The sequence below is a fragment of the Dendroctonus ponderosae genome, unplaced genomic scaffold (genome assembly GCF_020466585.1).
Source record: "Dendroctonus ponderosae isolate FM_Combo_2020 unplaced genomic scaffold, Dpon_F_20191213v2 Dpon_F_20191213_1, whole genome shotgun sequence".
Classification (NCBI taxonomy): domain Eukaryota; kingdom Metazoa; phylum Arthropoda; class Insecta; order Coleoptera; family Curculionidae; genus Dendroctonus; species Dendroctonus ponderosae.
In genome coordinates this window covers 7,983,765-8,002,365 of record NW_026017110.1, presented here as the reverse complement: position 1 = coordinate 8,002,365, position 18,601 = coordinate 7,983,765, and the positions used below count along the sequence as shown (strand labels likewise).

The 18,601-nt window shown below is 40.3% G+C and overlaps 5 protein-coding genes and 1 long non-coding RNA gene across 7 annotated transcripts; 4 read left to right on the top strand and 2 right to left on the bottom strand.

Moving 5' to 3' along the window:
* The first annotated feature begins 261 nt into the window (after window positions 1-261).
* LOC109540836 (cytochrome b-c1 complex subunit 8) lies at window positions 262-1,703 on the top strand. Of its 2 annotated transcripts, XR_007280437.1 has the most exons (4): window positions 262-276; window positions 1,014-1,216; window positions 1,321-1,481; window positions 1,539-1,703. XR_007280437.1 is itself a non-coding variant. In XM_048661593.1 (3 exons), exons 2-3 carry the CDS (start codon window positions 1,331-1,333, stop codon window positions 1,631-1,633), a joined length of 246 nt encoding a protein of 81 aa, XP_048517550.1. In that variant the 5' UTR covers window positions 1,098-1,216; window positions 1,321-1,330; the 3' UTR covers window positions 1,634-1,703. The 2 variants fall into 2 exon arrangements, 1 of the variants encoding a protein (XP_048517550.1); XM_048661593.1 differs by lacking the exon at window positions 262-276 and having other exon boundaries at window positions 1,098-1,216.
* LOC109540835 (probable RNA-binding protein EIF1AD) lies at window positions 1,689-8,680 on the bottom strand. Its single transcript, XM_019909326.2, has 2 exons — window positions 8,571-8,680; window positions 1,689-2,373 (listed from the first exon to the last, which is right to left on the bottom strand). The coding sequence occupies exon 2, from the start codon at window positions 2,369-2,371 to the stop codon at window positions 1,868-1,870; it is 504 nt and encodes a 167-aa protein (XP_019764885.1). The 5' UTR covers window positions 2,372-2,373; window positions 8,571-8,680; the 3' UTR covers window positions 1,689-1,867.
* LOC125502473 (adenylyl cyclase-associated protein 1-like) lies at window positions 2,649-3,731 on the top strand. The gene has a single exon (XM_048660638.1). It carries the CDS (start codon window positions 2,649-2,651, stop codon window positions 3,729-3,731), a length of 1,083 nt encoding a protein of 360 aa, XP_048516595.1.
* LOC109540837 (DNA polymerase subunit gamma-1, mitochondrial) lies at window positions 3,793-8,564 on the bottom strand. Its single transcript, XM_048661591.1, has 5 exons — window positions 6,939-8,564; window positions 6,524-6,885; window positions 6,185-6,463; window positions 4,881-5,087; window positions 3,793-4,823 (listed from the first exon to the last, which is right to left on the bottom strand). Exons 1-5 carry the CDS (start codon window positions 8,525-8,527, stop codon window positions 3,859-3,861), a joined length of 3,402 nt encoding a protein of 1,133 aa, XP_048517548.1. The 5' UTR covers window positions 8,528-8,564; the 3' UTR covers window positions 3,793-3,858.
* Window positions 8,681-8,888: 208 nt separating the features above from the next.
* Window positions 8,889-9,972, top strand: LOC109540833. Its single transcript, XR_002172257.2, has 2 exons — window positions 8,889-9,189; window positions 9,342-9,972. It is a non-coding gene; the product is annotated as an uncharacterized LOC109540833 (long non-coding RNA).
* Window positions 9,973-12,568: 2,596 nt separating this feature from the next.
* On the top strand, window positions 12,569-18,564 carry LOC109546109 (protein THEM6). Its single transcript, XM_019916942.2, has 3 exons — window positions 12,569-12,936; window positions 14,671-14,885; window positions 18,192-18,564. The coding sequence occupies exons 1-3, from the start codon at window positions 12,777-12,779 to the stop codon at window positions 18,486-18,488; spliced, it is 672 nt and encodes a 223-aa protein (XP_019772501.1). The 5' UTR covers window positions 12,569-12,776; the 3' UTR covers window positions 18,489-18,564.
* The last annotated feature ends 37 nt before the right edge of the window (window positions 18,565-18,601 follow it).

Sequence of the window (18,601 nt, the reverse complement as noted above, 5' to 3'; positions counted from 1 at the left end):
CATATTGATGTCTGTTTGGCGTGTGCGAAGGAAGGTGGCGTAACCCTCAGACCAAAAACTTGGTTCCGCGCAAGTCAATATGAGTGAGCCCCCCATGATAGAGTGCACTTCGTCTTTATCTATGACTTCGGCATCACTTTCTTTATGAAGGATTATGGTGGTCGTCCCTTTCCCCCTGCAAGTACGTCTCTTTTTCCTTTCCTAAGATCGGGCCGTATTAACTCTTCGCTCCTGAGTGTTTTGTTCCCGGAACCAAACATTTAAGAAAGACTTAAGGTTATGCTTAGCGTTAAGTTCGAGCCATAGATTAACTAATGCGTGACTAATGCCCACTTGCACTAAACTTCTTCTAAGCACGTCCTTACCTAAGTATACCTTGAAATTTAAGTCCGACTTAAGTTTCAATGAGTTGCACCATCCGTTTTTCACGTGTTTTTAGCTAAGCTTCAGGCAATAACCGGCAACTCTGTATTTTTCGTTCTGTTCTGCATGTCTGTGTTGTTTCTAACCGAAATTAGAGACCTTTTTAAAATTTTGTTTCACTCATGGCTGCAAAACAGAAAGGGTCTCCTAATTTTGGCGCTTCTGAAAGAGATACTCTTTTAGAGCTCGTTGCGTTTCATAAAGATCACCGAAAATAAAAAATATAATAATAAAAATAATAACAATAAAAAAACCAGATGCTGTGTCTTCGCAAGAAAAGCAGTCAACATGGTAGAAAATGTCGGGCCAATTTAATGCTATTTGTTAAAACAATTAATAATTAATTTTTAAACAACAATTCCGCCTACGACCGCAATAATCAGGAAATTCTACAATAACCAAAAAGAAGACATGCGGAAGCACATTTCCAATCAGAATAAAAAACTTTATAAAACTTTTTTGGTGGTGATTGGGTACAGCCAAATGAAACTCCGCCATCTTTCATTTTCCCAATTAGTCAGAAAGTGCGTTATTGAAACGTTGAAATTCAAAATTCATGATGTACGTAGGTACTTATTTTTTGAAAATAGGACGTTATGATTACACAATTCATATACGTATACTGTATATTTGACTAACTATCGGCTAAAGTAAGGTTGGAAGAAGGCTAAGTCATGCTTAAGTACTCGAGAACGAGTCCTTAAATTTAAGATTTTCAAAGACGAACTTAAGAAGAAAAGGAGCAAAGGGACAATTTCCATCAATAATTCCGGGTTTACTATCCAGCTATACAGTGAGTATTGTCTGATTTAAGCAATACAAATTCCTGCCTGCTGAGCGGCCAATTTTTGAGGAATTTCATGTTTTCCCATGCCTGTTACATAACAATTATTTTAGAGCATCCACCATGGGTCACGGTTTTGGAAACTTATGGAAATTCAGAGGCATAATCACATACAGGCTGTCGCCTTTTGAACTAAGAGCATTTGCTGGCACTATTAATCCCGGTATTCCCAATACTATTCGGAGGATTTTGGAGAATGTCCCCTACATGTCTCGTAAGTAATCGGTTGCTTAATTAGCAAAACAATATTCCAATCAGAGCCGCGTTACAGCATTGGCAGTAGCATACCTAGTCTATGATGGCGTCGAGAAAGCCCATAAAGAAACAATGAAGAAAAATCCTGCCGATTTCGAAAATGATCAATAGTCGTTGTCTAGTTACATGGTATAGTAATTTTCCAAATAAATAAACCCCCAGTATATTAACATTGGTTCAATCAGTTGTTTATTCTGATAAAGCGATCCAAATCCTAATAATTATAGTACAAAAAATATAAATATGTTATCCGAAAAGCGCGTTTAAGGCCTACTCGCCGGCTACTCAATGCTTTACATCCTTAGAATTTTAATTCAATTAATCCTGTAAATCACAGCACATAAACTATTCCTCCTCATCCTCGGAGGAACAGTTTTCACATTCAGAGCTGTCCTCATCGTTTGAGCTCTCAGAATCTGATTCACTTGACTCCGCATAAGTCAAAACCGGCCGATTGGGGTTTCTCCAAAGATCGTCTTCAGAATCCGAGGCGGGCTGTTTTTCCTCTTCCTGCTTGCGCTGCTCCGTAAAACTATTGGGCCACACTCCCTCCTCTTGCAAGTAGGCGATATGCTCCTTGGACAAAACCTTGACAATTTCCCCTTTGACTTTCTTTCCCTCCGCTATGGGCTCCACTAGGACATAGTAGCCCCATTTCACCCACGTTAGCTTGCGGAACCTCGAAGGCAGAGAGACTAGAATAACGTCCCCTTCGGCTGTTCGCACTTCATGCAAATTACTTCCTTTAGTCCCCATTACCTGGGCAATCTGTTGGATTGTGGTGGGCAGCGCAAAGTCCTCAGTGAGGGCTGTGCGCGGCATGTATTTATGCTTCAGAATCGCTGCCATATCTGGAACAAGTAATACTGGAATTAGCTACTTTTAAGGCTGTAATTGGCCAAATAAATGCCGGAGAGACTGTTTTTGTTGTTGTTTGAGATTATTGTAAGATTTACACAAATTTGAAACGGTCGCTTATAGAATGTGCCAGAATATTGCAAATATTTTGTGCGTAAACGTTATATAATGTCGTAAATAATCAACCACCACATCAAACTCTGATAGGTATGGCCTAATTAATCAAACTTCAATTTGACATTTTCGCTTAAAAACCGTTTTCGAAATTATGAGTGGAACAATCGCCTGGACCACGCTGTCCAGCATGTACATCAACTCATTCATCGAATACTTGAATCATTCCAAAACGATCGGCGGCATCATTTTCGAGCAAAGCCTCAATGTGCACAATCTGTTCAATTTGACGCTGAATCTGGTGCAGGATCTGGGCCAGTATCGCAGGCCCTCAAACCCATTGGCCGAACAGTACCTGACCGATCCGATTTGCCAGACAATCGACGATGTGCGAGCCTATGAAACCAAAGCGAGCGATCATATCTTTGAGGTGACGCTCGTCAGTAAGAGTGTGACGATCTTCGAGTGGCCTAAGGAGCTGGACGCGGAAAAGTTCGTCAATCGACTCAATAAGTATGTGCAATTCTATCAACAGAAGGCTCAGTGTGAGATTGAGAACTTAGACAGGACTCATTTTGAATGGCTGCGAAGCTGGAACGAAACTTATGAAGAATTTGCGGTTTTCGTGGTGAAATTTTTCAAAAATGGCCTGGCCTGGTCGGGCTCTTCCGTCCTCGCGCTCCATCAAGTCCTGGGCGATTCGCAGATTAATCCAGAAATGAGCAACATTGAGCCAATCGAAAACAGCTTGATCCAAAGCGAGAGTACACTCAAAATCTTCTCCAAAAAGGAGAAGAAGTGGCTGATCCAGAACCAGCAGAATAGCCACAGGGACCTGGTGGTCAATACAGCTAAAAAGGACGACGCGATTTCGATCTACAGCTGCGAAGACTGCACTGTAGTCGCCGAAAACATTGTAGATTCAATCAGCTTGGAACTCTGCAAGAGAGTGACGGTGCTATTGAGGAACGCAGCAAAAGTTGCAGTCAGTGCTTGCACCGGCTGCAACTTGCATTGTTTTGAAATGGTCCAGGACTTGGAGCTGATTTCCTGCGAGAATTGCGGGATTTATTTGTCGGATAAATCTCTGGATTGTGCGATTATTACCACGAAATGCTCAGGGATACACGTTAATTTCCCGTTCGAGGACGGGCTGTATCAGAGTTTTATGATACCCGATGAGCTGAAGACAAAAATCTTGGGCAACAGGGGAATTGAAACTGTTGTTAGGCTATAAGAGATGTATAGAGCTTGAAACCAAATTTATTAAAGGAAATGCCTCGAGAGAAAACAAGCAGTTTTTATCAATGAAACAGCGTTTATTATTTAAACTCTAATAACATTAAACCAGAAAAAACAACGAGTTATCGCGTTTTGTTGTACCAGCACGTAAACTGGCCCTTGGCCTTTTGGATGGCCTGATGAATATCCAAAGCCTCCCCATTGGGGATGCCGTAGCCCCTTTGCAAACCATGGGGATTGCTGGGGGTGCGACTGTCGTCGTCCGAGTTTTTTCGTAGAACCGAATCCACTTCCACGCTGGAGAAAAAGGCAACCGATTGGGGCAAGTCGTGGATGCCCAGCCTGTAGGCGCAAAAGCTCCTAGTCAACAAATTGGCCACATGCAAAGCGAGGGCGGCCTGATACTTGTAGCGATCCGGTACAATGTAGCGCACTTCGTCGTGGAAACTGATGCAAAACCGCACTTTGTCGCCCATTATCCACTTCATGCAGGTGAGCAGCAGGTGCAGAAAGTCCACAGCGCCTGATTGAACAACCCAGTTTACTTTGGTGGTCATGAATCGGTCTTCGCCTGAAGTAGTGGGTTCCAAGGCTCGGGTGAGACGCCCGCCCAGAAAGGGGGTTTCAGGGGCTTCGCTAGTGGCGATTTGCTCCAGACGATTGAACATCGCCGATTCAGTGCCGCCCACCCACTTGGACTGGTGGAACATTTGGCCCACGGTTTTTTTGCAGGCCTTGGCCAGCTCAAATGCTTGCCACTTGCCGTAGGCGACATCAGGAAAGTCCAGCGCATAACCGGGCCTGAGAAAGTATATTTTTTTGCCCTTGGTCAGAGTGAACATCTTCTGAGCTTTGCTTCGCGCCTCCGACTCGCTTATAGCCGGATTGAACTGGCGCAGCAGGCGCTCAGCAAACTGCTGCCCAGCCCCGTAAATTCTCGCATAGTTAATCACTTTGGCGTGGTCTCTGGAAATGCCCACCGCTTCCGCTGTTACGCTGTGCATGTCGGTTTTCTTCTCTTTGGACCCAGAAAGCGTCATCCAACCCAAAGGGGTTGCGCCATGCGTTTTCGCATGGTCCGCATCACCTGAAGAACAATACGCATAATCAAGTATTCGCGCAAAATAACGCTGCAAAGCCCAACCTAGAAGGCTGGCTATCCAGAGCTCCTGCGAATCCACATCGGCGCCCACTATGCTGTAGCCAGGCGGGGCCTGAACCATCGCTTTCAGCTCGCTGCCGATTCTTTCAGGGTGGGCGTTGGATGCGGTCATCCATGTGGGCTCCATTGCACGTCGCGTTAGCGTTCCACATACCACCACTTGGGGAATTATCGCTCCCAATGTGATTCCTGCCGAGTAAATCAATGCTCGAAGAACATGGAATGGAAAAGGGGGTCCGGACAGCGGTTTCGGGACAAATCCTTATGAGTTAAGCGGCGAACGCGATTTTATTTTTACCAACTTCACTGATAAGGATTTTTCCTTCAATCGCGCTCGCGTTTTGCGCCATTAGCCGGACACTCGGTATATTCACTTCTACTACCAAATGTTACTTGGCTGAAATGTCGACAGACAATCAACAGGCTTGAAATCGGTGAAGAGTCACATAGCCACGAGGCAGGGTTTTCGAAAATGCTACAAAAAACGAGCGAAACGAAAATTCTTATTGAATCGAGGCCAAATTCATTAAAATGGGCCACAAATTGATAATGCGCTCAAAGAATTTGACTGGAAATCCAAATTTTTCGACACACTTTTCACAGTTGTATTTGAAAAGAGTTATTAGGCATTAAACTAAAGTTTTCTGCTCCAAATAAATTAATTATGTTTCTGATTTAGTTCAGTTGAACGGTCAGCATCGAAATCCACATTTCGACAAGCATTTTTAAAGTGCACCAAACAAAGTAGTTTGGTTTTAAATTCGAATTTTCGAAAATCAGTCTAACATTTCAACTTCTGTTCGTTAGTATTTCGACCACATTAGCGAAATATTTCGAACCAAATAGTCGGCCAAATTGTTTTTTGTAAGCAAACGCAAACGGGTGTACTTTATATCAAATAGTCTTTACAACTGATTATTTGGGAATAAGTAGAAGGCTAACGTGGACAGTGAACGACGCAATTAATTGCTGAAAATCGACAGACAAAAAGCAAACACGACATGGATAGAATGATCTCAGCCTGCAGTACATACGGAAAATGCGCAAAAGGGATCGTCCAGGTCCCAAGAGGATAATGCGCTTTTTAAGCTAACTCGCAGAAATTTGCGGCGTAGATATATATTTAAATAAATGTCTCGAACTAAGAAACGACCGGTAAATGCGCGTTGTTAACATTTTCCAGTGATATTTGGATGTAGAAGTGATTACAGTATTCATTTGCCTTTGCAACATGCGTACACTTGAGCAAATGAATTGAACTTTCAGCGAAAAACCGTGATTTTTACCGGCATTTCGTAATTCCTTCGGTAAATGTTCCTCGGGCAGCCACCCAATCATCTGTTCCAAAATGCGATTTCTATTGTTGCGCCAATAGGAGAGTTTCCTGGCAATGGTGAGCACCTCTTCAGCATGGGCGCTATCGCTAGCCAATACATTCTCGGAGAATTTGTTCAGAAAATCCTTGGCCAATGGATTGCCGACGTTGTAAGCGGCGCCATCCTTATGGGGCAGCTTGAAGAACCAGCAGCACTCCTCGATTTCTGTATTGCACCATATACCGGACCCTAATGACCGCCAAATACTTCAGTTAGCTCAAGCCATCATGTAACTCGCGGATCTGGTACCTTTATACAGTCCTCCAGTTTGGTCCTTCTTCACTCGCGAGTAAAACTCCTTTTTCATTAAATAGTCATCGACATTTTTGGTTAGGTCGGACATAGCTTGGCTGCTGTCCCCGATGCGAGCTTTGTCGGTCAATAGGGGGCATTTTGCCAGCAGCTCCTTGAGCGGCAGTTGCCTCTCCAGATCCACATCGTCGGAAAAGGGCACTAGAAAGCCCCATCCCTTGTCTCGCAGATAGTGCAACGGGTAGCCTTCCCAGGTGAGCGACAGCAACTTTGGGGTGATTTTCATTGAAGTGCTCAGTAAATGGGGCCCGGGCACCCAATTGGGGGACGAATCTGGCTTGGTGCATAGTTTTCGGTACCTGGTTTCAATACCAAAAAATTATCCTTACTCCTCAAATTTTCAACAACTCACCAATTGGGATATCCTGGGAGCAAAGGCCTGACTTTCGGCAACAGTTCCGCCGTTTTCCACAGATTCTTGAACTTTTCCGCCAACTCATCGACTTCATCGTTTTCATCCTTGTTCTGGGGTTCAGTTGTGATCGTTTCCTTCTGACTTTTGCCCTTTGGGGCGATTTTAATCTTGATTTCTTTGGAATCCCAGTCCTCATCCCAAAGCCAGAGGTCCTTCTGGTACTTGGAGTCGTGCATGAGTTGGCAGGCCTGGTCAGATCGTCTGGCTAGCAGGATTTTGCTCTCTTTCTCCAGGTCTTCGAACGCGTATTCCGCATCGGTGATGTAGCGATTCCAGTGTTGGTTGATTGGCAGATAGGCGCTGCCCAGTTCGAGCATTCCAGCCAGAGTTACTGGATGAGGAAAGCGCTTGAGGAACATCGGGTAGAGGGCTTTGAGGACGTCGTAAGTGGCATTGATGTCCCCGGCGCAGTACTTCATCACGGTTTGGAAGGACTCTTGGATTTCTATAAGATTGCCATCGACGAAGAGATTTCGGATTTCTTTGTTCAACTTGGTTCCGCAGTAGAGATTGTGTACATCCGCCAGGTTGTTTAGCGAGCAGTTGTTCTTCCAGGAGTCGTCGTCTTCAGTAAAATTGGCTGACTTAGTGACGGCCCTTTGGTAGCTAGTCAGTCCACTCACACACACGTGCATGCTCATAGTGTCTAGAAACCGCGTTCCAGTCCGTTTTAGCCAATATTGCTCCTTAATTCGGGCTCTATCATAGGACACGTTGTGTCCTACAATCACCTTAGGCCTCAGCTGATTTTCGCTTAAATCGGCTTCAGTTTGCACCTCAGTGCTTTCCAATGGGATGAGACTATGTAGTTGATACTGGTAACCGGTGTTGGGCGCATAAGCCCCATTAACCAGTGTAGGGCTCACCCAGCCATACCAGGCCTTGTCCGACACCGCTGTGGCCAGAGTTGGGGCTTTGCCCACTTTCATGCACACTTCCACGTCGAACACCAACGCATCTTCCCAGGGAAAAGCCACTTTCTCCGGCTCCTGTCCAATCGCGTATCGCGTCCAGCCCTCCTGCATCAGCCACGTGCCAGGCTGCTTGGGAATTCCACTCAACAGCTGATCAAGCAGGGCTTTGTAAGGCTGCACGTGTTCATTGCCGATGTTCAAAAAATGCTCCTCAATGTTCTTGCCCTTGAGCGGCGGCACTTGGAAGTCAACCTCCTCTTGCAGATCGGTGTCTTCGCACTTTATTTGGTGTTTCTGCAGTTCCTGCCGGCAGGCCCGCACAATATCATCGTTGGAATCATCCTTAAACCCTTCCAAAAACACCTGGTCGTAGATGGGCTTGGAGAGCATTTGGATGCCCAACTTGTTCCGTCTCGGTACAGTTTGGCCGGCCAAAACAGTGCCTTGAGGGAATCGACGCTTTTTCGGAACGGGGATTTTTTTATCGGGATTTGGGGCGAACAGTTTCACTTGTGAGCGCGGCCGTATTTCGTAGTAGAGTCGTTTGGATATTAACCAATTGGTTAGGCGATATAGATGGTTTTTCCGCAAACCCAGTTTGCTGGCTGCCATCGGTAATCACAGGTTTAATATAAAATTTTTTTGGAAAACTCACCTGAATCGTATCGTGACGGAAATCGGAAACTTTTGTAAACAGCACACTGACCACATATAAAGACAAGTTGCAAGTGACGCTAACCTCTCTTTTCCTTCCGCTTAGGGCATTGTTTTAAATATGCGCATGCCCGTCCCTACCATTACATCGCAAACAGGCTTGCCAGGTCTACCGTTTTCGAGGTGGGTGCTGCCGCCCTACCGCTAAGCAATACGAATCTATCGTTGAAACGTTACGTTAAATACTTTCAAAAAATGCATTTATTTATTATATTAATATATTAAAATTATACAATTTGAGTTTTTTAGGAATTTCTGTAAGCCGTAAGTAAATAGTGGCTCCAATGAATTCTAAAAGGCCACCCAACAGGCAAATTCACATTTCGACAGTTTCGGTCTATTTGAGATCAATGAGACAATGGATTGCATCATTTCGAGCTGATGAGATTTACTCATAATAGTGCCATTAATAATGCATTTGTAGCGACCTAGAGCCACGCCTAAAGTTGGAAAACCGGCATCGGCGCAAAGCAGTCCGCCAACATTTAAGAAAGTAGGAAGACAAAGAACTAACCTAACTTACCGAAACACGAGGTAGCTCGCTCCTTACAGAGCACATGGTTTGTTACTCTTGCTTTTTACTAACAAATCTGTTGTAAAGTTATTAATTCTTAATTCGTTGTAACCTCGACGTAATATATACTGAATCTTATGAAAAAACGAACTTTGTTGTTTTGTGAGTTTATCAAAAACCCACATTTTTTAAATTTAGTTGCAGAGAAGGATTTTCAAAAACTTGAAAAACGAATGGAGAATCCTTAGAAACTCTGATTTTCGCGAGATGAAGACGAAATCTCAATAACATTCTTTTGGCTAAATGTACAAGCTGAGCAATATCCAGATGGCACTATGGTGTATCCTGTGCTCGCCAAGTTTGCATCATTCCTCTGCAGATGCAGAAAAGAAGTTTTTGCAAATTAATTTGTTGAAAAGGACGCAGAGAAATCTATTATGCACCAATAGTATTGTTGGTCTAATGTATTCGAAAGAGTACATAGGTTGCATAGAATGCTTCAATTTAAAACTTGATAAAACGCTCTTGGAATATCGTAATAGTAACATGTACAAAAGGTCTGATAGCTTTTCTGACTCAGAACGAGTTATTTGAATCAATTGAAAAATAAGGCATGTTTTTTTTTTCAAGTTATATTTAAAAATATAATATTTTTGTCATAATTTATTTTTTAGTTAGGTAAAACTTATGTACAAAAGAATGATTAATTTTAATTGCTCGTTTTGGTAGCTATCTTCTCATTTGACAAGTTTCGACAGAGTAGTACAACTCGGTTATTTAATTTTAATATTATGTAAATTGAGTTATTAATAAGATATTTTGTTCAAAAGGCGATTTTTTTTCAAAAAACAGAAATTCAGGGACAATAACTTATCTACCGTTTTATTTTTAAATCTACCGTCTTTTTCCCATCCATTCTACCGCTTTCGAAGTTCTTCGTCTGGCGGTCAGTGTAATGTTTCAAAACAGATTTTGAAAATCTTTCGTTGTTTAGAAAAATTCCCCAGCATGGATTCAGCGAAACTGATCAAAGGTGGAATGTTTAGGGAAAGTTTCCCTTCAACGTCATGAGCAGGAGTAAGTTTACCTTTTTTATCTTAAAAGAGCTGGCTGGAAAGTTTCACATGCAGAGGCGCCCTTTGCGTATTTACTTTAATTATTGCAGGGTGATTTTTTGTTCGTAAGTGTAAAGGAATCAGGTTTGGTTCGTGATTTGAACTGGAGCACACTAAACGCATTGGAGACTGATGTAGAAGTCGTGCCGAGCACTTCGGGCACGGCACTGAATTATGAGCCAAAAATGCTGTTTTAGTTCTAGTTTCAAGTTTATTGGCTTCAAATTGTGTCATGCCCGAAGTGCTCGGCACAACTTCTATATCAGTCTCCCATGCGTTTGTTGTGCCATGGTTAGAGTTTAGTTTAAATTTTGTTATTTCTTCGTCGAACATTTAAATTCGTCAATTGCATTTAGTATAGTGCAGAGATCTATTTCTATGATATACAGGGTGGCCACTTTTTGAATATTTGTATGGGTAACTTCTACATTTTTAAAGATAGAGAATCCGTTAAATGGGCAAAATTGGGCAGAATCGGTTGCCTATTCATTACAGTTTTCAAAATTTAGGTACCCGACTTGGTACCTGAAATATCCTGAAAAGACTAGAAATCAACATTTTTTTAATTGTCGCTTATTACGTAAACTGCTTAACTTAGAAAAAAAGTTAAAACTGCCCTTAGTACAACTTGTTGCGTTGAATCCAATAAACTAGCACTCGTTATCATAGTCAACTTGATTTAAGAGATAAAAAATTAACTTATGGTTTTTTTAATGGTAATCATAGTTGGCTGTGAGCCTTTTAAAATCCTTATTTTTTTCTGAATTTGACGATATAATTGTTTGTATGCTTTTCTCCTTTTGTTACCGTAAAACTTCTGCGTCTAAAAACCTCTTCTTCTAAAAGTTCTACCAAAGACAATTTTAACTTTTTTTCTAATTTAAGCAGTTTTCGAATTATATGATAATTAAAAAAGTGTTGATTCCTTGCCTTTTCAAGATATTTCAGGAACCAAGTCGGGTACCTAAATTTTGAAAACGGTGATGAATAGRCAATCGAATTCTGCCCAATTTTGCCCATTTAACGGATTCTCTATYTTTAAAAATGTAGAAGTTACCCATACAAAGATTCAGAAAATGGCCACCCTGTATATTATAAATCAAGATTTTTTTATACCAAAATTAGTTCTGCGCGCATATTTCATTGAAAAAATCCTCGAACGAATATGTGCGTACTTAAGCATGTGCGCACACACACGCACATTGGCCTTAATCCACACATGACTTAACTCTTCCATTTGAGGGGCATTTGCGCCCCACGTTACAAGTAAAATAATGTGAAAAAAAAATTGGGATTTGAAATGTCGCCTGGCACTTAAAATGTGATTTTTAATCGAGCATTTGTCCTGCAACTAATCTTTCGCAAGCAAACACGCGCAGTTTGCCAAACAGGCTCAGGTTGAGGGGCTGGATGCATCCCGGATTAGCGTACACCAGTTGCAAAATGTGAAATTTTAATGCAGTTTAATGAAAGGAAGAACAGGAAAATATTAAAATTTTGGATGTAAAAATTCCGATTAGGTGCTCCAAGTATGGAGGATTTTACAAAATTGCAAAATTGCTTAATGTGGTGCCATAAATATGATAAAAATGCAATGCAAATGTTTTGATTTAAATTAATTGGATTTTTTCGAAAAAATTTAAAAGTTAGTGCAGTTGAAACACGTTCTTGATGTTTGGCCCTAGGGTATCGACATTCAATTACACGGAAATAGAACTTTCGAATAATTAAACTGCTCTTATTTTTTATTTCACAAAATCTTATAAAGTTCCCTTTGGTGGTAGTAGGAAATTTAAAAAATGTAGAAATTAATACAAAATTTGACGCCGTATACACAAAGTGTGAATAATTTAAATGTTCACAATTATAAACCGATCAACCTTGCCATATAAGACAAACGAGTTTATGGAAAATAGAGGAAAAGTTTTGCATTGGAATGATAAATTATTTGCCAAGTCAACTGAAAAAGTTCACTTCTAGACTAGCTACCTTTGAAATAATAATTGAGTCTTTGAGGATCGAACTCCGCTTTAATTGGAGGCTCAAAATATTTTTTGGAGAGGATTAAAGAGAAAGTATATATCTCAAGCTCTTTATGGTTTGAAGATACTTATTTGAGTGTTAGGAAGAAAGAGAGACAAGTATATATCTATGTATATTTTAAGATTAAGATTCTTTGCTTTTCCGACATGTTGGGGTGAAGTGCTAATAAGTCAACACCCTCCGGAAATGTAATTTTTTAACATGCAGACTTGGGTGAATTTTGCGTAAAACCAGCGCGCAAAATCTATTGCTTTAGACCAGGAAATGTCGGCGCGCGCTATACATTCGCCTATCGATAACCATGAAACGGCTCGGGGTTTCATTGAGCAATCCGCAAATAAAGTAAATATAAAAATGCTGCTCACACGTTTTCCTGTTTTCAGTTTATAAACATGACATGAACACGAACCCACTGGTGTTCGCATTTCTGTAGAAAATGCCGGTTGCGATTCACGTTACTTTTTAGTTTTCGAACATGTTGAACGTATGCTACTTGCTTCTCGGCATCGCTGCGTTCCTTTTGATTTTGTACTTCTTTTTCGAGTTGCATTATTTTTTTCGCGCCTTACTGTGCTTGATCAGTGGCAGATTTTTCAAGAAACGATGCCACATTTTGGATGAAACCACCATCAAAGGTAAGTTGATTCAAATGGGGGATTGGGCTTTAAATATTGCGACACTCGTAAAATTTTGTGGCTTTCCAGAGTAATGGGCTGGAAATATGCCAATTTATTATTTTTCCAACTTGCCAACTAAGCACGTTTTATTGAATCTCCAATTACGCAGACCACCAAACGATGTATATGTAGATTGTATGTCAAATAAATGTAATAAAAGTCGCTAATGGCATGGCCCAAATCACGTCTTTATCACGTCTGAACGTCATGCGTTTGCTTCATGCATTCGAAGTGAGTTAATTAACAAAAGTGTTTTTCATTGTTCAGGTCCAAAATAAAGATGAACATCTCTTTGGAAAGTCGTTAATTTTTCGGGAACTTAAATTCAATTTCAACGCCTGTCATTTCGCAGACAACCAAACGACTAGATTAAACGTCCAAAAATAACTGACTTCTCCAATGTCACGTCTTTATTACGTCTCCCTGTCACCTCTTTGGAAGTTAGGAATTATTGATAAGATCTTTTTGGCAAAAGATGGAGTTTCAATTAATTGACTATCAAAAAAGTTATTAGGACTGTTTCGATATTTTCACCCGTTTCGGAGATGATGTTTGAGAAAATTTTCAGATGCCTAAAAATGGGCGAAGCCCTGCTTGCATTTCGACACCCGTCAATAGGCTTTTGGCCCGAATCGAAATTTAGGCTTGCGCGAAGTTTCAGCTCGATATCTTGAAAAATTGGCTGTCAGAATTGAATAATTTTATACGAAAAAATGTTTTCAGTGACATTTAAATAACGTCTTTATTTTGACATTAGTTCGCTTGCTTCAATTTACGTAGATTAGACGTCATGATGATGACCAAATGTGAAAAATCTACGTCGTCATAAATTTGGTTGCCTGAAGCGGTCGACCAGAAGTAGCAATTAATAATCGCATACTTAAAAACCTCCAAGTATCATCTGCATATTTTTTTTTGGATGTAATTAATTGTTTAGTCCTTGTAATAAAAAAATGCTTGGAAGATTTTGCCCCAAAACTGGCCAAACGAGGTTCGGGGATCCGACCGCTTTGTCCTTTGACTTGACCAGAACGTAGAAGATGCTGTTGAAAGGACAATGAAAGCATACAAATGCCCGTTTAAAAAGTGAATTAAGCTTTGCGGAAACAGCCTTCGAATTCTTTTGCCATTTTTCATCCGGGTTATTTTTCTCTGCAATATGACTGACCTTCATGGCCTACGGGTGTGCGATTTCGACGGAAAAATCACTCACATAAACGGTAATTAACCGCATATGTAAGTATGCAAATGTATTCACATTGAAACTGGGCTACTTGGAACAACATTTGGCTGTTATATAATGTGCACGGTGTTTGGGCAATCGGTTTAACCGTGCATTTTATGGCACAATTGAAATTGCCATTAAACATTCCTAGATGGATGTGCCAAAGCAAATAAAAGCCAAGATCAGCAGTTTGATGGGGGTTTTTCTTTGTCAAAAAAAAATGTTTGATGGCTGCGGACGCGGTAATTACGGAATATTTGGTAATTAGTCGAGCATCATCAAGGAAATGAAGGTGAAATTATTGGAAACCTCTTTTTTTTTATGTAAGAGCGTGGTCGAGGACGGTTGCGTTCATATAACCCAAATAAATCGATTAATATTTAAAGAGCATGTGAAAAATTTTTGGTCGCCGAACCAACCCAAGCCCTCATTGAACCGTATGAAATGGTAAAAAACGATTTTTTCAGGTGTTTGCCTGTCCAATGATGTGGATTCGCTGCTGGATCACATGAACAATGCCCGCTATGTGCGAGAGCTGGATTTTGCAAAAATCGACTTTTACGAGCGCACCGGCCTCTACAGCAAATTGGTGGCCAAAGGGGGCTCACTGTTTGCGGGAGCCACCACTATTCGATACAGGAGATTTATAAAAATATTTACCAAGTATCGCATCACTACACAGGTAATTTTTGATTCAAAACGGTTTTTCTAAATCTTGGTTCATTGTTTATGAGATCGAAATAAATTAAAACCGTTCGATTGTGCGAGATAATTAACAGTTGATTCTTTCCGAATCGGTGCACGCCAATGGTTTTTCGGTAAACAAAAATTATTCTCTAAATCTACACGCAGTTGGGGACAAAAAAGCTTTTTTGGGTAAACATCATTTTTGTATACAACGGCTGAGAATAGAGCTTTTGACAAAGAGCACCTTTTTTGTGTAGGAAACCTCCAGCTCGTAAAGTCTGCTTTCAAATCGATTTTATCGCCAGTGCCGTAGAAGTTCGGACAAAATTCACGTCTAACCCCCTAATCTCCGCCACTGACGCAAAATAATGCGTGTTACGTGAAATGTGTGAAAAGCCTATGAAAACTCATCCAAGTGCCTGAATATTACTAGATACATTAAATCGTTCGTTAACTAGTTTGGCAATTAAGACAAATTTGACAGTTAGTAAAACAATTTGGTCAAAAAAAAAAAAAAATCCCTAAAACGGCTGAGAATAGAGCTTTTTACAAAGACCAAGTTTTTAGGTAGAGAACCTCAACACTTCACGATCGACTTTCAAATTGCAACTATCGCCAGTGGCGTGGGAGTTATGGGCAAAATAAACCTCTTTCAAACGATTTGAAAATACGTTTTTTTAGTTCAAAAAATATTATTTTTTTTTATAACCGCTGAGAATAGAGTTTTTTTTTTATCAAGAGCACGTTTATGTATAAAAAACAGTCAGTTATGGTTAGTTATAATACAGTATAGTCAGCCTACTGGAATACACTTTCAATTTGCCATTTACCTCAGAAGCCTAGAAGATAAAAGCAAATAAACTCAAATTAAGCCAAATCTACGCCACTGATACAACAAAAAATCTGCCGTCAAGCTCGTAAGATTGCGATAAGCAATGGTAAATGTGTACAAAATATTTCATATGTGTAGCTCAACTAGTTTCTGAATTATAAACAAAACTGCAAAAAACCTCGTCCACTGTATATGTCCTGTTTTTCGTACAGAACTTTTTCAAATTACAAAACGCTTATAAAGTTTGGCTCACCCGGTATATAACGGCCCACACTAGCGCAAGTTTGGCTTAAATTGAATGCAATACCAGCGCGAAAGTCAATCAACATCCATCCAAATGCGGACTTTACTACCAACGACCAAACGCTTTTTTGTTCAAAAAATGCCATTTTCTCTAAAAGGGCTGCCATTAGCGTTTTTACCAAGAGCATCTTTTTTGTGCAGAAAACCTTGGGCTTTCAAAATATACTCTCAAATCGCATTTTGCCCCCGCGGCGTAGAAGTTACGAGCAAACTACAAGGTACTAGAAGAAATTTCTCTTCACCCTCATACAGTAGCAATAACTATCGGAAAAATGTATGCAAAAGTCAAGAGTTTAGCCCAACTAATTTGTGAAATCTGGGCAAAAAACTGGAAAAAATCTTGCCCACTTTGTATTTGATATTTTATGCAGGTTTAAAACGCTAGGAAAGTTTTATACGTTGGATCACCCGGTAGAAACCTGAACTGAAGTTGATTTATCTAAAATTAAACAGAATACAAGCGCGAAAACACAAGCAAAAACTATCCAAGTGCGAATATTTCTAATTAAACGCGTTCACTCTATAAAACGAGTGCATTGAACAACGGGGGTGTTACGAGTAATTTCGCTGAAACGCACAGTTTTTGATTTCAAAATAAAAACACGATTTTTTTTCTCTTCCCGTAAACTCTCGCAATTTTTTAATTTCTTAAAATCATCAGTAGATTTTTATACGTTTTTCGTCATCAGAATGGGGCTTTTAAATGAATCATTCGTCGTATTGCGAAATCAAATCAAAGCAATTTTTTTAAATTTTCGTCTTGAAAAATTTTTGCTTGCAATTGAATACTTTGGGGGCTAACCGAGAGTTCAGCATTCGCCTGAAAAAAAAACCGAAGCGTGATAAAAACATACATGTATTTGTACGACAATGTAAGTACCTGAAATATTTTGTGCAAATGCCGTAAATATTCGGACTTTGCTTTTGGTGTGAACTTATCTCTGACGATGCAAGCCACTCGTGAGGGCGAAACGTTAAGATGAAATTATTTTCCCCCGCAAGTAGCTGTTTTGGCAGAGTGGCAATCTGGTTTATTTTTTGGACAGAAGAACCAGTTTTGTTGATGCCCACAATTAGCCTGGTCTCGGTTTTATCATTTGTATAAAGGCGTTTTTTCAAGGATATTTGGGGCACGAAAACCGCGGCACTTTTTCCATCAACATGTCAGATTTTTTTGCCAGATTTAAATTATCCACGAAATGCGCTAATCGTTTCTTGGGCAGTAAGAACAATATTAATTTGTTTAATTAATTTTAATTTTTGCAATTTTGCAGACACGAAGTGTTTTTAAGCCACTTTTTCAATGTAGTTCTTGTAATTAATATTTTAATTGGATAGCTATCAATAGAACACATTTATTTCAATATTAATTTTTTTGCCGGTCGTTCGTTTTAATTGATTGAATTTGCTGATTCACATACATTTAGTTTATTTGCATCAATTATGTTAATGCGAATAACATTTATAAACGATGCTGCTTTCACGTATATTTTTTAATCGTTTTTGTGTTTGCTACTATGACAAGATTTGATTGATCAAAGAACGCACAAAAGCCTGTCGACGTTTCTTCAATTTTATTTATAGGCAATAAAAATTGGCTTGTTTTTACGTCGGTCCAAATTCCGTTATAGAAACCAACAGTCCAAATTGTACATTATCAAATGAGTTAGTATTTTGCAATCAACGCTTGAAACTGATGAGTTTTTCAGCGATTTAGGCGGGGTTGTGGAAAAGATGTTCTTTCTGGGGGCTTAAAAGCCCAAAATATTGCGTAAATACGCACGTATAACCGGCGATTTAGCGCTTATAGGCCGGCCAGTTTGACTGTAATTACATTGGGTTGTCAGAAAAAAGGCCCACTATACCACAATCCCGGTGTTCAAGTTATCACAACTCGCTCTACACACGGTGAGAGGCTCCGCTTGAATGAAAAAGTGAGGTTTATTGTAGCTATTTCTTGAAACTGAGGTGTTTCTGACGTTTCACAAGAACGAGTGGCTTACATCTTCAGATGTGTGTCGCCCACATTCGTGCTTGCGAAAACCCGCAAGTTTAATTTCCTTCATTGTTAAAATAATGAATCCCATCACTTTCTGTGTCATCTGGACCAATTGAAACACTTGGCAAATGCAAAGCAAAATAATTCCCGTTTTTAATTTTTTTTAGGTGATCTACTGGGACAATCAAAACATTTTTATCGAGCACCGATTCATCACGAATCGTAGTTTTGTGAACGCAATCGCCTTGTGCCGTATCAGGCTGGTGAATGTGGATGCCGACGAATTTATGAAAGACATGATGTTAAATCTGCCGAAACAGGTGGCCGATGTGGAACCCGCCCGCAAGCAGAAACCGACCATGCCGCCCGAACTGGAAAAGTGGATGGAAAGCAACCAGATTTCCAGTCTACGCCTGAGAGAGATGGATAAGATTGAAAACAGTGTCGAAGTGTGCAATGTTTGAGTGCCTGCGGCGCCGCTGCAGCCATACATTTAATTATACAGTAGTAATAGGTGAATACAGTTTAGTGGCCAGTCTGGATCTGGGTTTATTTTCCCTTAAACAATCAAACCCAG